This window comes from Phascolarctos cinereus, unplaced genomic scaffold (assembly GCF_003287225.1).
Source record: "Phascolarctos cinereus isolate Bilbo 61053 unplaced genomic scaffold, phaCin_HiC Scaffold_1;HRSCAF=81, whole genome shotgun sequence".
NCBI classification, from domain to species: domain Eukaryota; kingdom Metazoa; phylum Chordata; class Mammalia; order Diprotodontia; family Phascolarctidae; genus Phascolarctos; species Phascolarctos cinereus.
Genome location: NW_027555514.1, coordinates 82954300 through 82972302, shown reverse-complemented (window position 1 = coordinate 82972302; position 18003 = coordinate 82954300). Strand labels below are relative to the sequence as shown.

Below are 18003 nucleotides of genomic sequence, written 5' to 3'. Positions count from 1 at the left end.
CCGCTATAAGGAATTGGGAAAGTGTTGTCATATAACTTAGGCTTGAGAAGCCCAACAAGTGTTGAAATGGGCCATTATGGAATTCCATTGTGTTGATTTTTCTGATTATGCTAGTTGTTATTTGTTCCAAAAGAGAGGTTTTGTTACATTTCCTTTGAAAATCTGGAGGCTTCTAGCTTCTCTTCAGAATAAGCCTGGATAAATGGGGGGAAAATATCCAGAAATAAGGCTGAACAAATGTGCTTATGCTTATGACTCCCAAATCTATTTCTCTGTAAATCTGGATTTTATCTAATGGAAATTTCTTCTAGGTTATATTGTCACCAACTCAAACTCAAGCTGTTCAATCTAAAGTAAGATATCATCTTGTCCAACAAATCAGTGGACAAGAGAAATTGGAGGAATTTCTTCTAAAGAGGTGACTGAATTCCCAAAAGAAAGCTCTTCCAAAGAGTCTCTCCCCTCCTACTTAATGATTTTTGTCAATATTACTGTCATTCTCCTTGATTTGAAATCTTATGGTTAACTATGCAATGATTCCCTCTCTTATGTCACTTATATTCAGCTTATCATCAAGTCTTTGCAGATTTTTCTTTAAAATTGTTTTTTTGTATTCATCCCAGCTGAATCTAGCTGCTGAATCTAGTCTAAGTGATGCCTTTAGCATTTCATTAATCAATCAATATACAGGCATTTATTAAATGTCGACCACATGGCACGCACTCTGCTAGGTTCTGGGTGTACTAAAACAAGAATGAAATAGTCTCTACCCCCATGGAGCTTACAGTTTCTCAAGAGAGACAACATAGAAAGCTTAATGCTGTGGACTCTGCTGTTGAATGCATATTCCTTTCATTATCTTGCACTCTATTAAAAATATCTTTAACATCCCCCAATTTTCTATCTCAAGTGGTTTTCCCCACTTGCTCTAACTCTATCTAATCCAACTGACCTTAACTTACTCCTCCTTCAATCTGTCACACGGTACTTTTTATTTTCTTTTTCTTTGTCTTTGCTCATACCATTCTTCTTTCTCTAAACATCTTGTCCTTTACCAATTTCTGTTTTACCAGTTATTTAAGGTTCACCTCCAGGTCTATCTCTTCCAGGAAGCTTTCTTTAATATTCTAGTATTTCCTGATCTCCCACTCCTCTGAATTTTTACATATCATATTCTGTTCAAGGATTTAAAAAAATGTCTTTGTATTGCTGATGCCTAGGACATTACTAGTACTAACTAGTACTTACTAGTACCTGAAATGTGAGAGGTAATTAATAAATGTTTTTTAAGTTTAACTGCCTCAATACACATGATGAGGTATCATTGTGTTTCCTCACAATTTAAAAATACTGTGTAAAATCTGATTGAAAGCATGTGACTGGATCAGTCTAACTCTAGAGATATCCTCTGATTCTAGAATTTAGTCTCAGTAGAGGAGATACTCACTGTCACCAAGCTGTTACATCATGACTTTAGTCCAGCAGATTTGCTACCAAATATTCTTTCTACCTTCTAGAGCTGTTTGTGTAATTTATGAAAGCTGCAATGAAGTGACAATGAGTTGTCTTTGTTATGCAGTTTGAACTCTAAGACACAAATCTTCCTTGAGATTGAAATGTGACGGTTTGCCCAAATCCCTGTAGATTTATAAATACTAATTTTTACTTATTTATAAATAGCATTTTAGTAGAGCAGTTAAATTTAAGGAACTTCAAATAAACATTATATTTAAAGAAGAAACTTGAAAGTAACTAGATTCCAAGATAGGTTTATGGACCTTGCTCATTTTTCATTAGTCTTAACTTTTATGTTAACATTTTTACAACAAACCAATCTCATGCATAGATATTAATGAGGATGTTCCTTTATAAATCACTTTGGATGTTATCTTGGTGACAAAATCTTCCTGGATTTTTACTTGGCTCTCTGAGCTTATTAAGGCTAGCTTACTGGCAATGTCCCATTAGCTTTTCTTCTAGTCAAAGACTGACCGATCTTATGAAATATCCTGCATTGTGCTTGTTACAGTAGGAACCCAAAGAGATACATGAGAAATTATCCCTATCCAAGGACTCTATTTAATAAGGCACAATAACATCTAGAATTTATATGGAACTTTAAGATTCACAAAGTACTTTGCAGATGTCATTTCATTTTTTTTTTCCAAAAAATCTGCTCTGAGTCACCAAAGGAATTGCTAATGAAAGAAAGATGCACTTCTTCTCTCCTCTTTTTTTTCTCTCACTTCCTCTCCTAATATATTTTTTCCTCGTGGTCTCCTTATACAAGAAGAGATGTTTCCCTGCATCAGAAAAATAAAATTTTCAGGTCTCTTTGAGCAACCCAAGGACATAGTTCTACATTTTTTTCTTTGATTTTAATTTGGGCGATTTTACTCTACTTTCCCTGGTTCACTGGTATCAGAGGTAGAGGATCAAATTGAATCCATTCCACCATTGTTCCTGGATAGGGTGAGCCAAACGACTCAACAATGCCCTTCTCATCATTCCAGTAACTTTCTGGACCAAAGTGTCCCTTCTATGCCATTACTTCCCTATGCATGCTGTTTTCTGCCTGAGAATGTCAACTGCTATGGATGAGAAGCAAGGCACTCGTCTCCTAACAGAGAAGTAATGAACTTAAGACTATACTCCTGACTCTCCTGGACTTTCTCTACAATGACTCAGAAACTGTCACCTTGGAAGCCCACTCTACCCCTGGATTTCACACACTGGAAATACCTTTTACCTCAGCAGGTGAAATCCCTCCGATTGGCTGATTCCACTCAGAACCTCCATTTTAAGGAACAGGCTCAGATTAGCCATGTCTTCATTCTTCTCCAGATTGCACTCCTGAATATCCTCTACTTTCTCTACAATGCCCTTTCAGTTAGAACCTTCATCTCTCCCCTTCCCCCTTTAAATCCTGTCTTCTCTCATTAGGATACAAGCTCCTTGAGCACAGGGACTGATTTTTCTTTCTGCTTTTATTCCTATTCCTAGGCAGGTAGGTGGATCCGTGGATAGAACTCCATGTACGGAATCAGGATGACCTAAGTCACTAGCTGTAAGACCATAAGCAGGTTACTTACACCCATTTGCCTCACTTTCCTCATTTTTCTGTGAGGTAATCAGGGTTAAGTGACTTGCCCAGGGTCACATTCATTTGTAAAATGAGCTAGAGAAGGAAATGACAAACCATTCCAATATCTTTGCCAAGAAAACCTCCAACAGGGACATGACGAATTGGAAATGACTGAACAACAACAAATTACTGTTCCTGACATGTATCAATACTTAATAAAAGCTTCCTGTTGTTGTTGCCTTTGATTTGCATGTAATAGTCACATCTCACAAAACTGCCTTGATTCATGTAATTTTGCAATAGCATTATTAATACATTTTTTTTTACCAGACCTAGATGTAAAGTCATACACATATAACTGTTCACCTATTTATAACATTATTCCTGAGACACTCACATTATTACCTCCAAAGTCACATTTTCCTAGATCCAATTAACAACATTAGGTGAAGAAGGGCCAGCACTATTATTATGGTGGGGAGATGAGGGCTCTTACACAGCCTGTCAGTATATGGGAGCAATTATACAGTTTTTCACTGGGAAGATATGTATACTTCAAGGGAAGGGGCAAATTACTCTGTTTCACATCTCATGGTCCTCTGTTCGCTTGTACCAGACATCATCAGTTCTCTCTGCTTCTTTGTTTGATCCAGATTTACCAACCTCAGTATCTTACCACTGGGGCTCCGCTCTATCAGGATATGAATTCTCCCCGAACTCCTCAGAGGGACGATATTTTCCCCAGGTGGAAGAATGACCACTGAGGGGCCTCTGTGTGGCTGTACTGAAGTTGCCTAGGTGAAGCTCCTTTTATCCTTAATAACTGACTTCTGATAGTGACTACTGTTTAAACTGTCATTATTCTTTTCAAAAGAACAGAACACTTGAATAGATTTTTTTGTACATTAAATTAAGCTAGTTTTTAAATCTATTCACTGTACAATTGCATTTTGTGAACTGAATTTTCACTGAAAGACCTGTCTACTCCTCCTTTGAATTTATATACATTATGGAGACCAGACAATTGTAGAGTTGGAAGGAAGCTTATAGACAAATCCCTTCTAAATGATCTATGACAAAGGATAATTCAGGCTCTTTTTTAATACTTGTGGTAATGGAAGACTCATTACCTCTCAAGACAGATGATTCTTAAAGCTGGAGAGCTTCATGCATTTTTTTTTTTTAATTTTGAGTCAGTCTTCCTCTCTGTAACTTTCACCCATTGGTCCTGGTACTTCTAGGAAACATGTTCTATGTGACAGGCTTCTTAACATTTGAAGATAATTTTCCTGTCTTCTTTTCCAGGCACATTAACCTCAGCTTCTCCAATGAATCATCATATGGTTTTTGGGCTTCTCATCAACCTTCTTCCACACCTCCCCAGCAATCGTGGTTAAGTGCCTTACCCAGGATTCTCAGGCCTTCCTGACTCCAAGGCTGGTGCTCTATCCACTGTGTCTTCTATTTGTCCTTCTCACCCACCTTTGGGAGCTCAATTTGGCATGTATATCACTAAAGAGTTATAGAGGATCACTATAGGGTTACTCTACTAATTTACTGCCATAAAACATTTAGAAGAATGGCAGTGTTGTGATAGCTAGCCTCAAAACCAAGAAGACCTGGAATCAAGTCCTTCCTTGGCTACATATTGGCTTTATAACACTGGGCAATTCACTTATTGACTCAGAGCTCTAAATAATTCTTTAAGTTGCCTCTATAAGTTGCAGAGGAAGTGCTCACCTGAATTGTGAGAAAGAATTTCCTCACCTGGGAGGTTTTCTATACTCATAAAATTACAGACCTAGTCACTCTGCCTAATACAATTAGAAAAGAATGTTTTACTTTAGAAAATATTTAGGGCATCAGGTACTGGCTTCTGTTTATTTTTCTTCCAAGCTTTTAAAAAATACTTCATATTGACTTTCAAGTTTCTTTTGGTAGAAACACGGATTTATATAATTTGAATAAAATTATGAAACCTTTCAAAATATCAGAAACCAGGGCTTTTGAAATATGTCAAAACATCACTAATCTATTTGGAATGTGTATATGTGTTCTAATCTATTCATTTCCCTTAAATTTGTTTTGAGATATTTCCACTTGGCTAAAAAAATGTTTTAATTCAGATATCTGTCATCAAATGTGTGAATCATAAGCTCACAGCAAAGATTCCATTCAGGCTGTTAGATTTCCAGTAATCAAACTCTGCTTTACATTCGACAGTTGGAATTTATTAGGGATATTTGTATCAAATAGAATTATTTCTTTACTCAAAATTAGGAAAAATCAGAAATGAGAGTGCAGAAATGAGGCAAATAAGATTTTGGGGAAAATATGATCCACTTTTTCAAAATTCCCCACCCGTCACCTTTCTATCCATTTTTTTCTCTGTTCCTTACACACACACACACACACCATTTTTCAATACTTCATGAAATATATAAAATTTTAACTTGAAACTTATGTAAGAGGAAAACTTCATGGAAAGCAAGAAGTGTTCAGATTTGAGATCTCATATGAGAATTCTGTAACTGAATTTCAAAGATAATAGAACAGCTGCCTTTTGACAAGGAAAACTGCCATCTGGAAAAGGACAGGAGATCCTGAGAACTAGTCTCCAAATATGTGCTCAACCAAGGAAATACCTGGACTCTGTATGAAGCCTGAGAGCCCCAGGAGGAAGACAGAAGTTGAATCACAAAGAATGGAAAACAGGGGAGACTGTCATTTCATAGCAATATGTTAATAAGTGAATGGAACGAGCACTCATGGGGTTGCTACAGTCCTTTGCCTCTCTTATCATCACTCCAGATGCCACCAAGAATGGCTCGGCCAATATAATAAAGCCAAGTTTATAACTATGTGAGGACCAGGGAGGGAATCAACTCTATGCACTATACTATATGGGTGTTTGGTTGAGGGCTTTGTGATCTGCAATGTGAAATACACCCCATGGAAACATAGTGTGTGGGAAATTTACTTTGTTTTGCTCCTGCCGTAATGCCCCTTTGTTACAGGCATGGAACCCTTTCTTGAGTGGAGGGGCTGTATATTGGATTGCTCTACAAATGGAATGAAGGAGGCTTTTCCATCCCTTTTCCACTGAGTCCTCTAAAGTCCTGCAGGGGCTTTCACTAGCACTTTTGCAGATGATCAGTTAGACATATTCTAGGGAGGTAATGTTTAGTGACTGTGGCCAAGTTTTCTGTCAAAGGCAAAATGAAAAAATAGACATGGAACCAGGCATTTCTCATTCTAAAATATGAATTCTAGGGGAAGAAAGCATGGGGTGGAGATGCAGGTGTTATGGCATAAAGGTTCCAACATCCTGATAAAGAAGAAGACTTCTGTGTGATTTAGATCTGTGTCACACCAGAGAAAGCAGGTTAACACAGCAAGCAAACAAGACTGAGGCCAGGGTTACCACACAATATGGCCGTATATCAGATTTAGAGTCATCTTCTTGCCCAGTAGTCAGCCTCCTTTTCAGAGTTTGTTTCTATCATACTATAAGTGCTCTACAGCTTTGGGAAAATAGACTTGTCATGAATGAAACAGTGATACATTAGATGGCAATCTTGCTATTTTGTACTAAGGAATTGTGAGACCTGAGTTCTAGTTGTCTCTGTTAGTAATTAGCTGTGATCTTGGCTAAATCTATACATTTCTCTAATTTTTCTTGTGGAAGCTAGATGGTACAATGGATAGAGTAGAGCATAGGACTTGGTATCAGAAAGATCTGGGTTCAAATCCTACCTTATACTTACTAGCTATGTGACCCTGGGTAAATCACTTAACCTTGGTCTCAGTTTCCTTATCTGTAAAATGGGGATAATTAGCACCTCGTAGGGTTGTTGTGAGGTTTAAATGAGATAAGAATACTTTTTAAACCTTATCAGTAGCAGTATTTGCTGTTGTTCATTTTTTTTGTCCTACTCTTTGTGACCACATTTGGGGTTTTCTTGGCAAAGATACTGGATTGGTTTGCCATTTCTTTCTCTAGCTCATATTACAGGTGATGAAACTAAAGTAAATAGCAGTAAGTGGCTTGCCTAGGGTCATACAGCTAGGAAGTGTCTAAGGCTGGATTTGAACTCAAGTCTTCCTGGTTCCAGGTACTCTATTTTCCTCCGGGGAACTCTATCCACTGCACCATCTAGCTGCCCTTACTATTAGTAGTAGTAGATGTAATACCAGTAGGGAAATGGAGATAAATCAAATGTTTTTAAAAAAGTGAGATGTGAAAGTGTTTCATAAAGTATGATGTAGCATTCTTAAAGTAGTAGGTATATTTATTTGCTCCACAGAAGTGTAGCAAATTAAAATATGTCAAGAAACATGAGTAAAGTATGCCTAACTGCTGGTCCAGCTATGAAAGCTATATGTAGCTAGCTAAGCAGTTATGCATAGAACTCCCAAATCAAATATACCAACTACCTTTCCTGAGCCTAACATTGTATTGTAAGAATCAGTTTTAAGATCCAGCAAGCTCCTGGTTAGGATAGCTAGGTGGCACAGTGGATAGACTACCTGGCCTGGAGTCAGGAATCTTCCTGAATTCAAATCTGGCTTCAGATACTTATTAGCTGTATGATCTTGGGCAAGTCACTTAATCCTGTTTGCCTCAGTTCCTCATCTGTAAAATGAGCTGGAGAAGAAAATGGCAAACCACTCTGGTATCTTTGCTGAGAAAACCCCAAATGGGGTCTCACAGATTGGACATCACTGAAAAATGACTGAAGAAAACTCGTGGCTTGCTTTTTCTATTTGAACTAAATGCCATTTGAAATTTACTTCACAGCTTTAGTACTACACACAACTCCTTTCCCTACTCAAAAGACTAGTGTTTCCACAAAAGATTCTTCCCAGTCCATTACAGCCCAGCCTCTGCTTTGGCCCAAATACAGTTAAGTCAAAGGGTGACCTGAGAACCAGCTGCATGATTGGATTACTGGAAATGGCTTTCACCTGGACCCATCTGTGTTTGATCCCCAGTCACTGGAGAATTGGCTTAGGTACAGTACTCTATTATTCTTCCCAGAGGAACGACTATGCACAAAAATATATAAAAATCACATTTGATAAGGTTGAAGGGGCAGAACCAATGAAAAGGTGAAAAGGATTTCTTGAGTTCCCTTACACCAAAAAGAGAGACAGTTGAATCAAAGCACTTCCATCATTCACCCTAATCCTCCAAGCTCCTTGGGTCCCTTTCCCCTTTGGTCACTGTGCCTTCTGTGTAATACAGACAGTTATTTGGTTCCCCACTGCCTCTTGGCTTATTCCTTTCCACTTATTGGTTGCTGAAGATACAGCACATTGCAAAAAAAATACAGGATGCTGTCAGCTGTCAAATGCTTCATTAATCTAGTCTGAGTTGGAAAGGCATTGAGAAAACACCAAGTACAATAGTATCTGTCAGACCCCTTCAAGCGTTTTTTGAAAAGTTTCTATCAGTCATTTGTTTTACTCTTTTACTGAACTCTGTCCATCGTTTAGCTACAAAATGGATGTTTTCAAGGTACAATGCACTCTTTCTATAAAGCTGTTCTGAAGAGTGAACAACTTTGCAACCATAAAAACCTTTTTACTTGGGGGGGTGGGGGTGGGAGAGAAAGGGTAACCAATTAGGCAAGATCTTATTTCTACAATCCAAGATGTGCCCGGTAAATGACAGATTCATGAAACAAAGCTGACTATGGAGAGATTCGACTGAGAACAAGAAACATCAAAACCACGAGAAATCTGTTTCTTAGCGTTTATCTTCCTTTGTGAAAGTCTTGAAATCCACAATTTCAGATGCCACCTCAACAAAGGTTTTAGCCCCTATTCACATGCCAATGGTCACTAAATGCATTTCTGGAAGAGTATACTAGTCATAAAGTTAGAATACAATTAAAAACCCATCATAAGCAGACAAGGGCTTGAACTTACTTGAACTACAGATGGAGAGCTTCATCAAGTCTCCTTCTGTGATAACAACATGGATGTGACCATGCTTTTGCATATATTTCATGCATTTTCAGGTATTTCAAGTGCTATTCCAAAAGCAATCTCTCTAAACAGCTTGTTCACCAAATGGACCACCTTTAATACCATTTAGCATTGATCTACGATTATTTATTTAAATGATGTAGGTAAAGTAATATTCTACCAAATCTCAAGATTTGGCAACTCCATGAAACAACTCCAGAAAAAAAGTATATCTTAAAGGCACTGGCCACCTTCACCAGTGAGACATGATAATGGTAATTTGGCAAGTTTTCAAAAGTTATCATCCCACACCGAATGTGTGTTGTAATAATTATTCATGGCCATTGCTGTCTTGTACTTTTGACCATCAGGATGATCAGTTTTGAATGCAAATATCCTTAGTGATCATGCCATCATTCCATGGCCAAAGTGATGACATCACCTGAGCCTGTGAACAACTGTATTTTCACAGGAAAACTTGGCAAGCATTTTCATTGACATTTTGAATAAAGTTCTTGCCTTATTATCACTTACCGACCCAATTCCACTTCGGAGAATTTTCAGTCCTGAGGCTTTTTCAAGCTTGTCTTTGTTGTCAGCTGTTGGGAAAAATTGAGAAGCACCGTTGTCAGCTTCGTGAGTATTCAGTTCTCAAGATACACCTAACCTTTAGGTTATTTTTCCCCTGTTGAAAAATTCAATAAATTTACTGCTGATATCCTTATTCATCAATGGACCAGCTTTCATGAACAGCAACAAAATTGACTGTGGCATTAGTCTTTCACAATAAGTCCAACTAGAATGGAAAAATGGAATGTATTTATTCATTTCATTATGCTCCTCACTCTTTTATCCCTTCTTACCATACCCCTAGAAGAAATGCACTAGAATAATTTAGAGCCAATAAAGGATTCGTCCAAATTGGCTCCTGATTTAAAATGAAGAAGACTTTCAGGGAATGAATTACACTCAATAATCATTCCAAGAGAAATGAGCTTTGGAAGCAATTAGCAGATGTAAATGCAAACTTGGGGATCCTAACACTAACACGGAAAGCCCCGCCTGCCCCCACTTCAGTCCAAAGGAAGTTGTGTCAAAAGCAATTGACCTTCACTTATGATTCTGAAGAAATATTCCACTGGACAAAGCTCCTGTCATTTTGGAAATGAGAACCCAGAAAAAAAAAAGCATTGCATTGAAAACTCTGTGAATGAAGAATGCATTGAGATTGTGATGAATAGAGAAAGGAAAAGCAAGAAAATAGCAATTACTTTCACCTCTCAGCGTAATACACCTACGTTAATCTCGGGTAATGAAATTATATCTTTGAGCATGATACAAATGAGCTCCTGTTATAGCCTGCCATCTCCACCTTTAGGGTCTTTTCATTGTCTTATAGAAAGTTTCCCTTCAAATGAATGAACATCATTTTTACATATAGATAATTATATATACTGCAAAAAAAAAAAAAAGGCTGAAACAGACAAGAAACAATCCAGGTTAGAGCAAAGGCAATGTGAGAGTCTCAATAAGGACATTTAATTGGGATATGGTGAGGGCAAGACAATGAAGTGAATCCTGAATAGCAAGAGAATTTTTTTTTAACGGCAATTCATAAAGCAATCATTTTTTTTTAAATGGAGTTCCCATTAACAAAAGATAACAATTTCCTGAGTAGCAGTTTACTTCTAAAGATAATCGTTGATAAACTTTTACGATTTGGTTTAGGCTTAAAAGGCACAGAAAAATAGAAGATTTAAAAAAAAAAGCTCCCTTGTTATTACCAAGAGCAACTCGACCATAGGCTTAGAAATGAAAGAGGCAGCTTGTACAACAAATGTGTACTTCTAACTTTTTAAGCTAGTGCAATAACCTGCTAGTTGATTTTCCAGCCTCAAGTCTCTCTTCACTCCAGTCAGCTGTCAAATTGATGTTCTTAAAGTACATGTCTGACCATGTTCATATCCCCTTGCCCATCATTTAATTAACTCCCTATTACATCCAGGATCAAATATAAAATCCTCTGTTTGGCTTTTAAAGCCTTTCATAACCTGGCCCCTTTCCTATCGTTCCAGTCTTCTTACACCTTACATCCCTCTACACACTCTTCGATCCAGTGATATCAGCCTCTTTACTACATTCTGGGCACAACACTCAGTCTTCGAGTCAATGAATTTTCACTTGTTCGCTCTCATGTCTGGAATGCTCTCCCTCCTTGCCTGTCTTCTGGCTTCTTTCAGGTCACAGTTTAAATCTTATCATCTGTAAGAAGACTTTCTTAATCTATGTTAATGTTGGTGCTTTCCCTCTGAATTAATCTCCGTTTTATACTGTATGTATCTTCTCTGTAATCGTTTCCATGTTGTCTCCCCCATTAGAGTGTGAGCTCCTTGAGATCAAGACTTTTTTGGTGTTTCTTTGTATTGCCAAGTGTTTAGCACAGTGCCTGACAGCTACTTAGTAATGTTTGTTGACAATTTCAACCAACATGCTTCTTGACAAGACAACCAGTGGGGTTCTCTGAGAGCCAAATAGGCAATCTCCATCTATATTTCTGTCTAGAAGGAGAGAGACTTAACTAAAATTAGTGTAGGGAACTCATAGGTTAGGGAACTCTCTCTACTAATGTAAGTTGATAACCTTCTTTGCACCTTAAAGTCTTAGAGAACTGCCTAGAACACCTAGAAGTTACTTATCCAAGGTCACTTATCCAGTAGGAGTCAAAAGTAGGACTTAAACAGAGGTCTTGCTGTCTTAGAGGCCAACCTTTTATTCACTAGATCAGTTTTCCTCTTTAGATCAATCTACATGGATGTCCAATGACTTTTTATTTAAATTGGTCAGAACACCAAAGCTAGTTAATGTTGGGGAGGGAGGGACAAAGAACTCTGTTGTTGATTGGGGATAAACAAATGTAAATTTTGCACAAAGAAAGTATTAAGTGTATTGGAGACTGGCTCTTGTTAAGCCAAGCTCCCTCAGGCCTTGTAATTCACAATACTAACCTACTGATTATAGTGGGAGATATACCTATTCTGGGAAAAACTGTTTGGAGCATCCCTTTCCTGAAGTGTAAGCCTAGTGAGAACCTTATACAAAGCTTATATTAGTGAGTATGGAACCAGGAAATTAACCAACCAACGAGCTTTCAAAAAGCACCTACTATGTGTCAAACACTCTGCTAGGCACTAGGAATATAAAGATAAAACTATAGCATCCTCTGCCCTTGTAGACCTTACATTCTACTGGAATAGGAAAATGGGTGGTTTCATCGGTCGTTTGATTTATGTCCTTCCAAACCTAAATGAACACATCGTTTTCTCACTGTAGAGGGTATAACATAAAGAAATGGGGCCTGTAATTGAGATTCAACCACCCTAGAATAGAGTAACATACACGTCCTTTACCTAGGCTACAAAAGGCCAGAACAAAGTAAATACTCATGTGCTCATGTCCAAGATTTTTATATAATCTGGAATTGGGGATGGAAGCCTCATTAAATCTCAGTAATTGGTTTCCCTTTGAACTTTCTTACAGAAAAGTTGGCAACATTAGACTGAAATGAGTCACTGGGACAGTTATACAAGTATAACTGTACAAAAGACTTCTCAAAGGAGGTAAGAGGATCCTCTCTTTCTCTCCACCTAGACAAATTCTGCTGACCCTTTAAGGTCCAGCTCAATCTCCACCTCCTGAATAGCCACTATTTATACTGAACTTTAAAGGAACGCAGGTTGCCTCAAAAACTTAAAACTGTCTTATGACTTTTGGGACACCCTGCATATAGGCTTTAAATAAAGTAGTTAAAAAATCCCATTCACACTGATCTCTTCCTTCTCTACATTCCTACAGAACTGTCCTAAGAATTTAAGACAACTTAAATAAGCTGTATTATAGTCTATAATTGCATTTTGTATTAGCCCTCTCTTCTCAACTAGGACTCACCTTCCTGAGTTCAAATATGGCTTTAGGCACTTACTATTTCACCCTGGGAAAGTCATTCAACCTTTGTCTGCCTCAGTTTCCCTCATCTGTAAAAATGGGGACAATAATGGTAACTACCTCCCAGAGGTGTTGTGAGGATCAAATAAGTTAATAATTTTAAAGTGCTTAGTGCCATGTCTATTATGTAATAGTTGCTTTATGAATGCTTAGCTATTATTATTATTAATCAGGTAGCATTGATTCCCTCAGAAGTTCTGGCGTAGTGCCGAGTACATCGTAGGTTCAGAAAAAATATTTATTGGCACACTGATTCTTTGTTTGAAACTCCTAAGGAATTCGGAAAGTTTAGCAATGATTATATAACAGAATTCATAAATAGCAGGTAATAAATGGTCCATCCACTTTTGACTGACGGATTCACTGATTATTGTTCATTTCCATCACCATCATTTGTGTATACTCATGTATCAAAGCTATACTGAAGACAAATCTTAGGAAGCCCCTGAACCTATGAATTTAGTTTCATTAAGGCCCAAACTCGCTCTCTTCTTCTTCTTCCTATGATTTGACCTCAGCCTAACTAAGGGATGATTCATCTGGGCCAAGAGTTTGAAATTTACCCAGGGCTTAGCGGGCTGTTTTGCATCCAGTAAGAGGTTAATAAACATGTGTTGAATTGTATGTTAAACTCAAAGTAGCTGATCACTTTATTCCTAACTTCCTTGCTCTCTCTAGATTCCATTTCCTCTTAACCATCCCTGCTACCTGATGATCCAAGGGTGACTAACCACCAAAGCCTAGCAAAGGCAGGAAATGCAAAGCCAAAAGCTCACAGGAAAAAAACAACAACCACCACAGAACAACAACAAACAACAAAGAAACAACAGTCTGGGGTGAGATGTTGAGCAAATCAACCAACTGCACGGCCACCACAAGTTCCACAAAATGGAGGCTCCAGGAAGAACTCACCAAATGAGGGGAGAGTGAGCCTGGCAGAGGGATTCTCCACGAGTAGGCTCCAGGGTGGTAGGCTGTGGATGATGAGGATAAAAATAACAGCTTGTATTTATAGAGCACTTTAAACTTAACAGCACTTCTGTATCAATCATTTAATTTTAAGGCATAGTATTCAGGGAGAATCAGTAGGATTTAAAAGATAACTCGGTATGGACTAGAAGAAGGAGTCTAACATGACTCCTGGGTCTGAGTCTAGGAAACTAGGGGAATGCAGGTACTATTAAGACAAAACAAGAATTCAGGAAGAAGAGATGTCTTTGCAGGGAGGATGTGGTATTAGGTTTGGACCTGTCTAGCTCAATGTGCCAGTGGGACATCCAGGTGGAAATGTCAGATGACAGAGATGACAACAACTAGAATTTATATAGTCCTTTAAAATGTGCAAAATCCTTTGTATATATATCTTGACATTTCTACCTGGATATCCCACTGGCACATTGAGCTAGACAGGTCCAAACCTAATACCACATCCTCCCTGCAAAGACATCTCTTCTTCCTGACTTCCTGTTTTGTCTAACTGGCACCAGCCTTCTTTTGGTTTCCTATGCTCAGACCTGGAAGTCATATCAGACTCTTTATACTCCATATTGAATTATCTATTAAGTCCTACTGACTCTCCTAGAATACCATCTCTTAAAATTAAATGACTGATAACAAAGTGCTTTTTTTAACTTTAAAGTACTCTATAAATATAAGCTGTTATTTTTATCATCATCATTGTCAACAGCCTATCACCCCGGAGCCTATCTTGGAGAATCCCCTCTGCGAGGCCCACCCTCCTCCCATTTGGTGAGTTCTTCTTAGAGCCTCCATTTTGTGGAAAGATGTAGGCGGGCCTGCCTTCATTCACGTCTTGGCATTATTTATGATTTTCTTTGGATTTAAAACCATGTCCTCCCACCCCCCTTTCACCAGGTTCCTTCATTCCTACCTTTCCTTACCCTCCCTCCTGCTTTTTTTTGGTCCCTTTTGTATGTTGTCTTTGAGGGCAAGAACTGTCTTTCTTGCTTATATTTGTAGTTACCAGAACCTAGCATAGTGCCTGACACATAATAATTGCTTAATGAATGCTTCTTGCCTTGCCTTGTTACCTTCCTCTTCACTCTCATAGCAGTAAGTATTTGTTTGTGGGGTTCATCCCATCACACCTTGAACTGTAATAAGTTATTTCTGTGCATATTCCTATTACCCTATTAGACTGTAAGCCCTTCCCAAGGAAGGAATTGTGTTTTTACTGTATGGAACAATAATTCAAATCGATAATATTTATTTAGCACATCTTTCAGACCGTGGACTCTTAGTGAGAGAGCATGGAGTAATGGGAAACAGCCTGGCTAGGGAGTCTGGAGAGTCCTATCCTGCCTAGTACCTAATCTGTTCTATGACCATGGGAAAGTCAATTAATCCATTGACACTCTTCTAAGATTATAAATTGCAGATCAATCACAGTAGACAGGGTGCTATTTGGAATTTGAAATCAGAAAGACCTAGATTCAAATCTTGCCTCATGTATTCTCTACTTGTGCGAATATGGGTAAGTCAACTAAGTTCCCTTTGTCTCAGTTTCTTTACCTGTAAAATTACCAAGGGGAAGGGAGAGATTGGATTGTAAAGTACCCTTCAGCTCTAAATCTTTGATCTACATCACTGAAGGGAATTTCCACACCAGGAATTGTTCATACAGGTGAAATAACAGCTCTGGAACCCAAAGAAATGCAAATTAAAATATGATAATATTTTAGATATTTAGATAATGAATATCTCCCAGGGTTGTTAGGAGCATCAGATGGCATACATATGGTGCTTTGTCAACCTTAATTCACTGCGTTAAATCTCAACTATTACCATTATTAAGCATTAGGGATACAAAGATGATCCAAGATACAGCATCTGCCTTCAAGGAGCTTACAATTTAGCAGAAGGGAAGAAGATAAATAGGCATATAACTATGATTCAAAGTATGTCACAAGTACATAAAAATATCCATTATAGTACAAGTCATTCAAGAAGGAAGAGATGAGGAAAGATGTGAGGATGAAGATAAAGAGACATGAAAAGATGAAGAGAAGAAGAAAGATGGACGAGAGAAGACTTAAGAACAGTGACATGTAAGTTTTGCGTTCAAATTAGGGAAGGATTTCAAGAGTTTGAAATAAAGGGAGAGGCATTTCTAGATATGAAGTTGAGTGAGAATGAAGGCACCAAGGCTAGCAGGAAGTATAAGATGGAGGATTGTCAAGGAATCTGGTTTGGCTATTGGGTAAAGTGCCTCAAGAGGAATAGCACACTATAATGCTGGAAAGATTAGGTCAACATAAGCTGTGGATGGCCTTGAACATTAGACCAAGGAGTCTGTATTTTATAGAATAAACATAAGGGAATAACTGAAGATTTTTAAATAGGGGAGGGATATAGTCATAATTGTAGATTACAAAAAAAATCACTCTGTTAGTAAATATCAGGTTATTTGCTGAATGAATTAATAACAATGACAACTACTGCTGACACTTATATTACACTTGAAGATTTACAAAAAGCTTTACATACCATATCACATTTGATTTTTATGACAGCCTTGGCAGGTAGGTACTATAGGTATTATTATTTCCCATTTATGGATGAGAAAAATGAGGCTCAGAGAGACTGTCACATAGATAGTCTGAGTGGGATTCAAGACCAGGCTGTGACCATCCAATCCTATTACCTTTCAACTTTAACAGATAATGAATGAATAAATGAATGAATGAATGAATGAATGAGTGAGAATCTCTTACAAGAAATGATCTTATTGCCTACTTTTTCTATTCCTGTTTTAAAAATATAACAACAAAAAGTGGGTTTTTTTTAAAGTATAATTTGTAAGTTTTTGTGCTGATTTTGGGCTTTGTCTACCTAACATTACTCTCACAGGTTCATGCTGTCTTATATTCTTCCTTGACTATATGCCTTTCCTTTTCTGTTTTGTATAGATTCATTTTAAATATCATATCACCAGAGAGCTCCCTGTGTAGTCACATTTGTTTCTTAAACTGTCTCCACTTTTTCTTCAATGAGATTATTCACTAATTGTAAAGGATTTTGTTTTTTAGAGTATATCAGCTTTCTTCAAAACCATACTCCTTGTTTTAGGATCTTGATTGCTGAGATAATACCTTTATTTTCTCTCAGTTTCCAAACTGAGGTTGGCTTTGCAAAGTCTAGGTGATAGATCTAAGTATGCTCAGCATCCCCATCCTTCCTCACTGTGAGCTACCTATAGTCACTTTCACAGTTCTTTAGAAACATGAGTAGAAAAGGCATTATTCCAACTAGGGTTTCAACATGCAAACTTTCAACCCAATTTAATATTTAGGACCAATTTTTCAACTTTCCAAATTGGCATTTGTAACAGAGGGCTTACAAACCTTAGTGTGGAGACATATAGTAGAGGCTGCTTTAATAAAGGAAGGAACAACACACAAAGCCCATTTTTATCTTCATGGGAGACAAAAAGGGTTTCCAAACACACAAAAAAGAAGTCCTTTAAAATTAAATTCACTAGATGAAGGATATGCAAATTACCTGAAGAAGCGGAACCCTATAATGTTCTCAAAATTCTGCAATAGCCTATTTAATTAGTATTTTAATTTATCAGAATAATTCTTTGCACTTGACAATTTATGCAGTATTCCATATAATTAAGCACGTAGCTGCAGTGGAATAATTTTGCCTACTCTCTTTATACCAGTTATTTTAACCTGAAAGAATCTGTAGAAGTCTCTTCTGTGATCTAAATTACAATGGGGACAACTTAATGGGTTTGCTCTATTAGAAAGCACGGGAGAGTGAAGTTGAGTACTGAAAGGTAAAGGCTGTCACTGGGCTCAGGCCTCAATAACCTGAGGGAAGCCGGATTCACTTTCTGAACAGCATCATTTATTTTCCTTAGCAAAGGTCACTATTTATTAAAGGACAGAGCCAGAAGGCTTCCTGGCAGCTACTGG

The 18003-nt window shown here is 37.7% G+C and overlaps 1 protein-coding gene across 1 annotated transcript in view; it reads right to left on the bottom strand.

Moving 5' to 3' along the window:
• Positions 1 to 18003, bottom strand: part of PTPRN2 (protein tyrosine phosphatase receptor type N2) — a gene marked incomplete at its 5' end in the record, with an annotated part of 1499790 nt that overhangs the window by 460377 nt on the left and 1021410 nt on the right. Inside the window, one exon of the mRNA XM_078149736.1 lies at positions 9593 to 9657. Coding sequence (XP_078005862.1) covers positions 9593 to 9657 — 65 coding nt within the window. The remainder of the gene's footprint in view (positions 1 to 9592; positions 9658 to 18003) is intronic.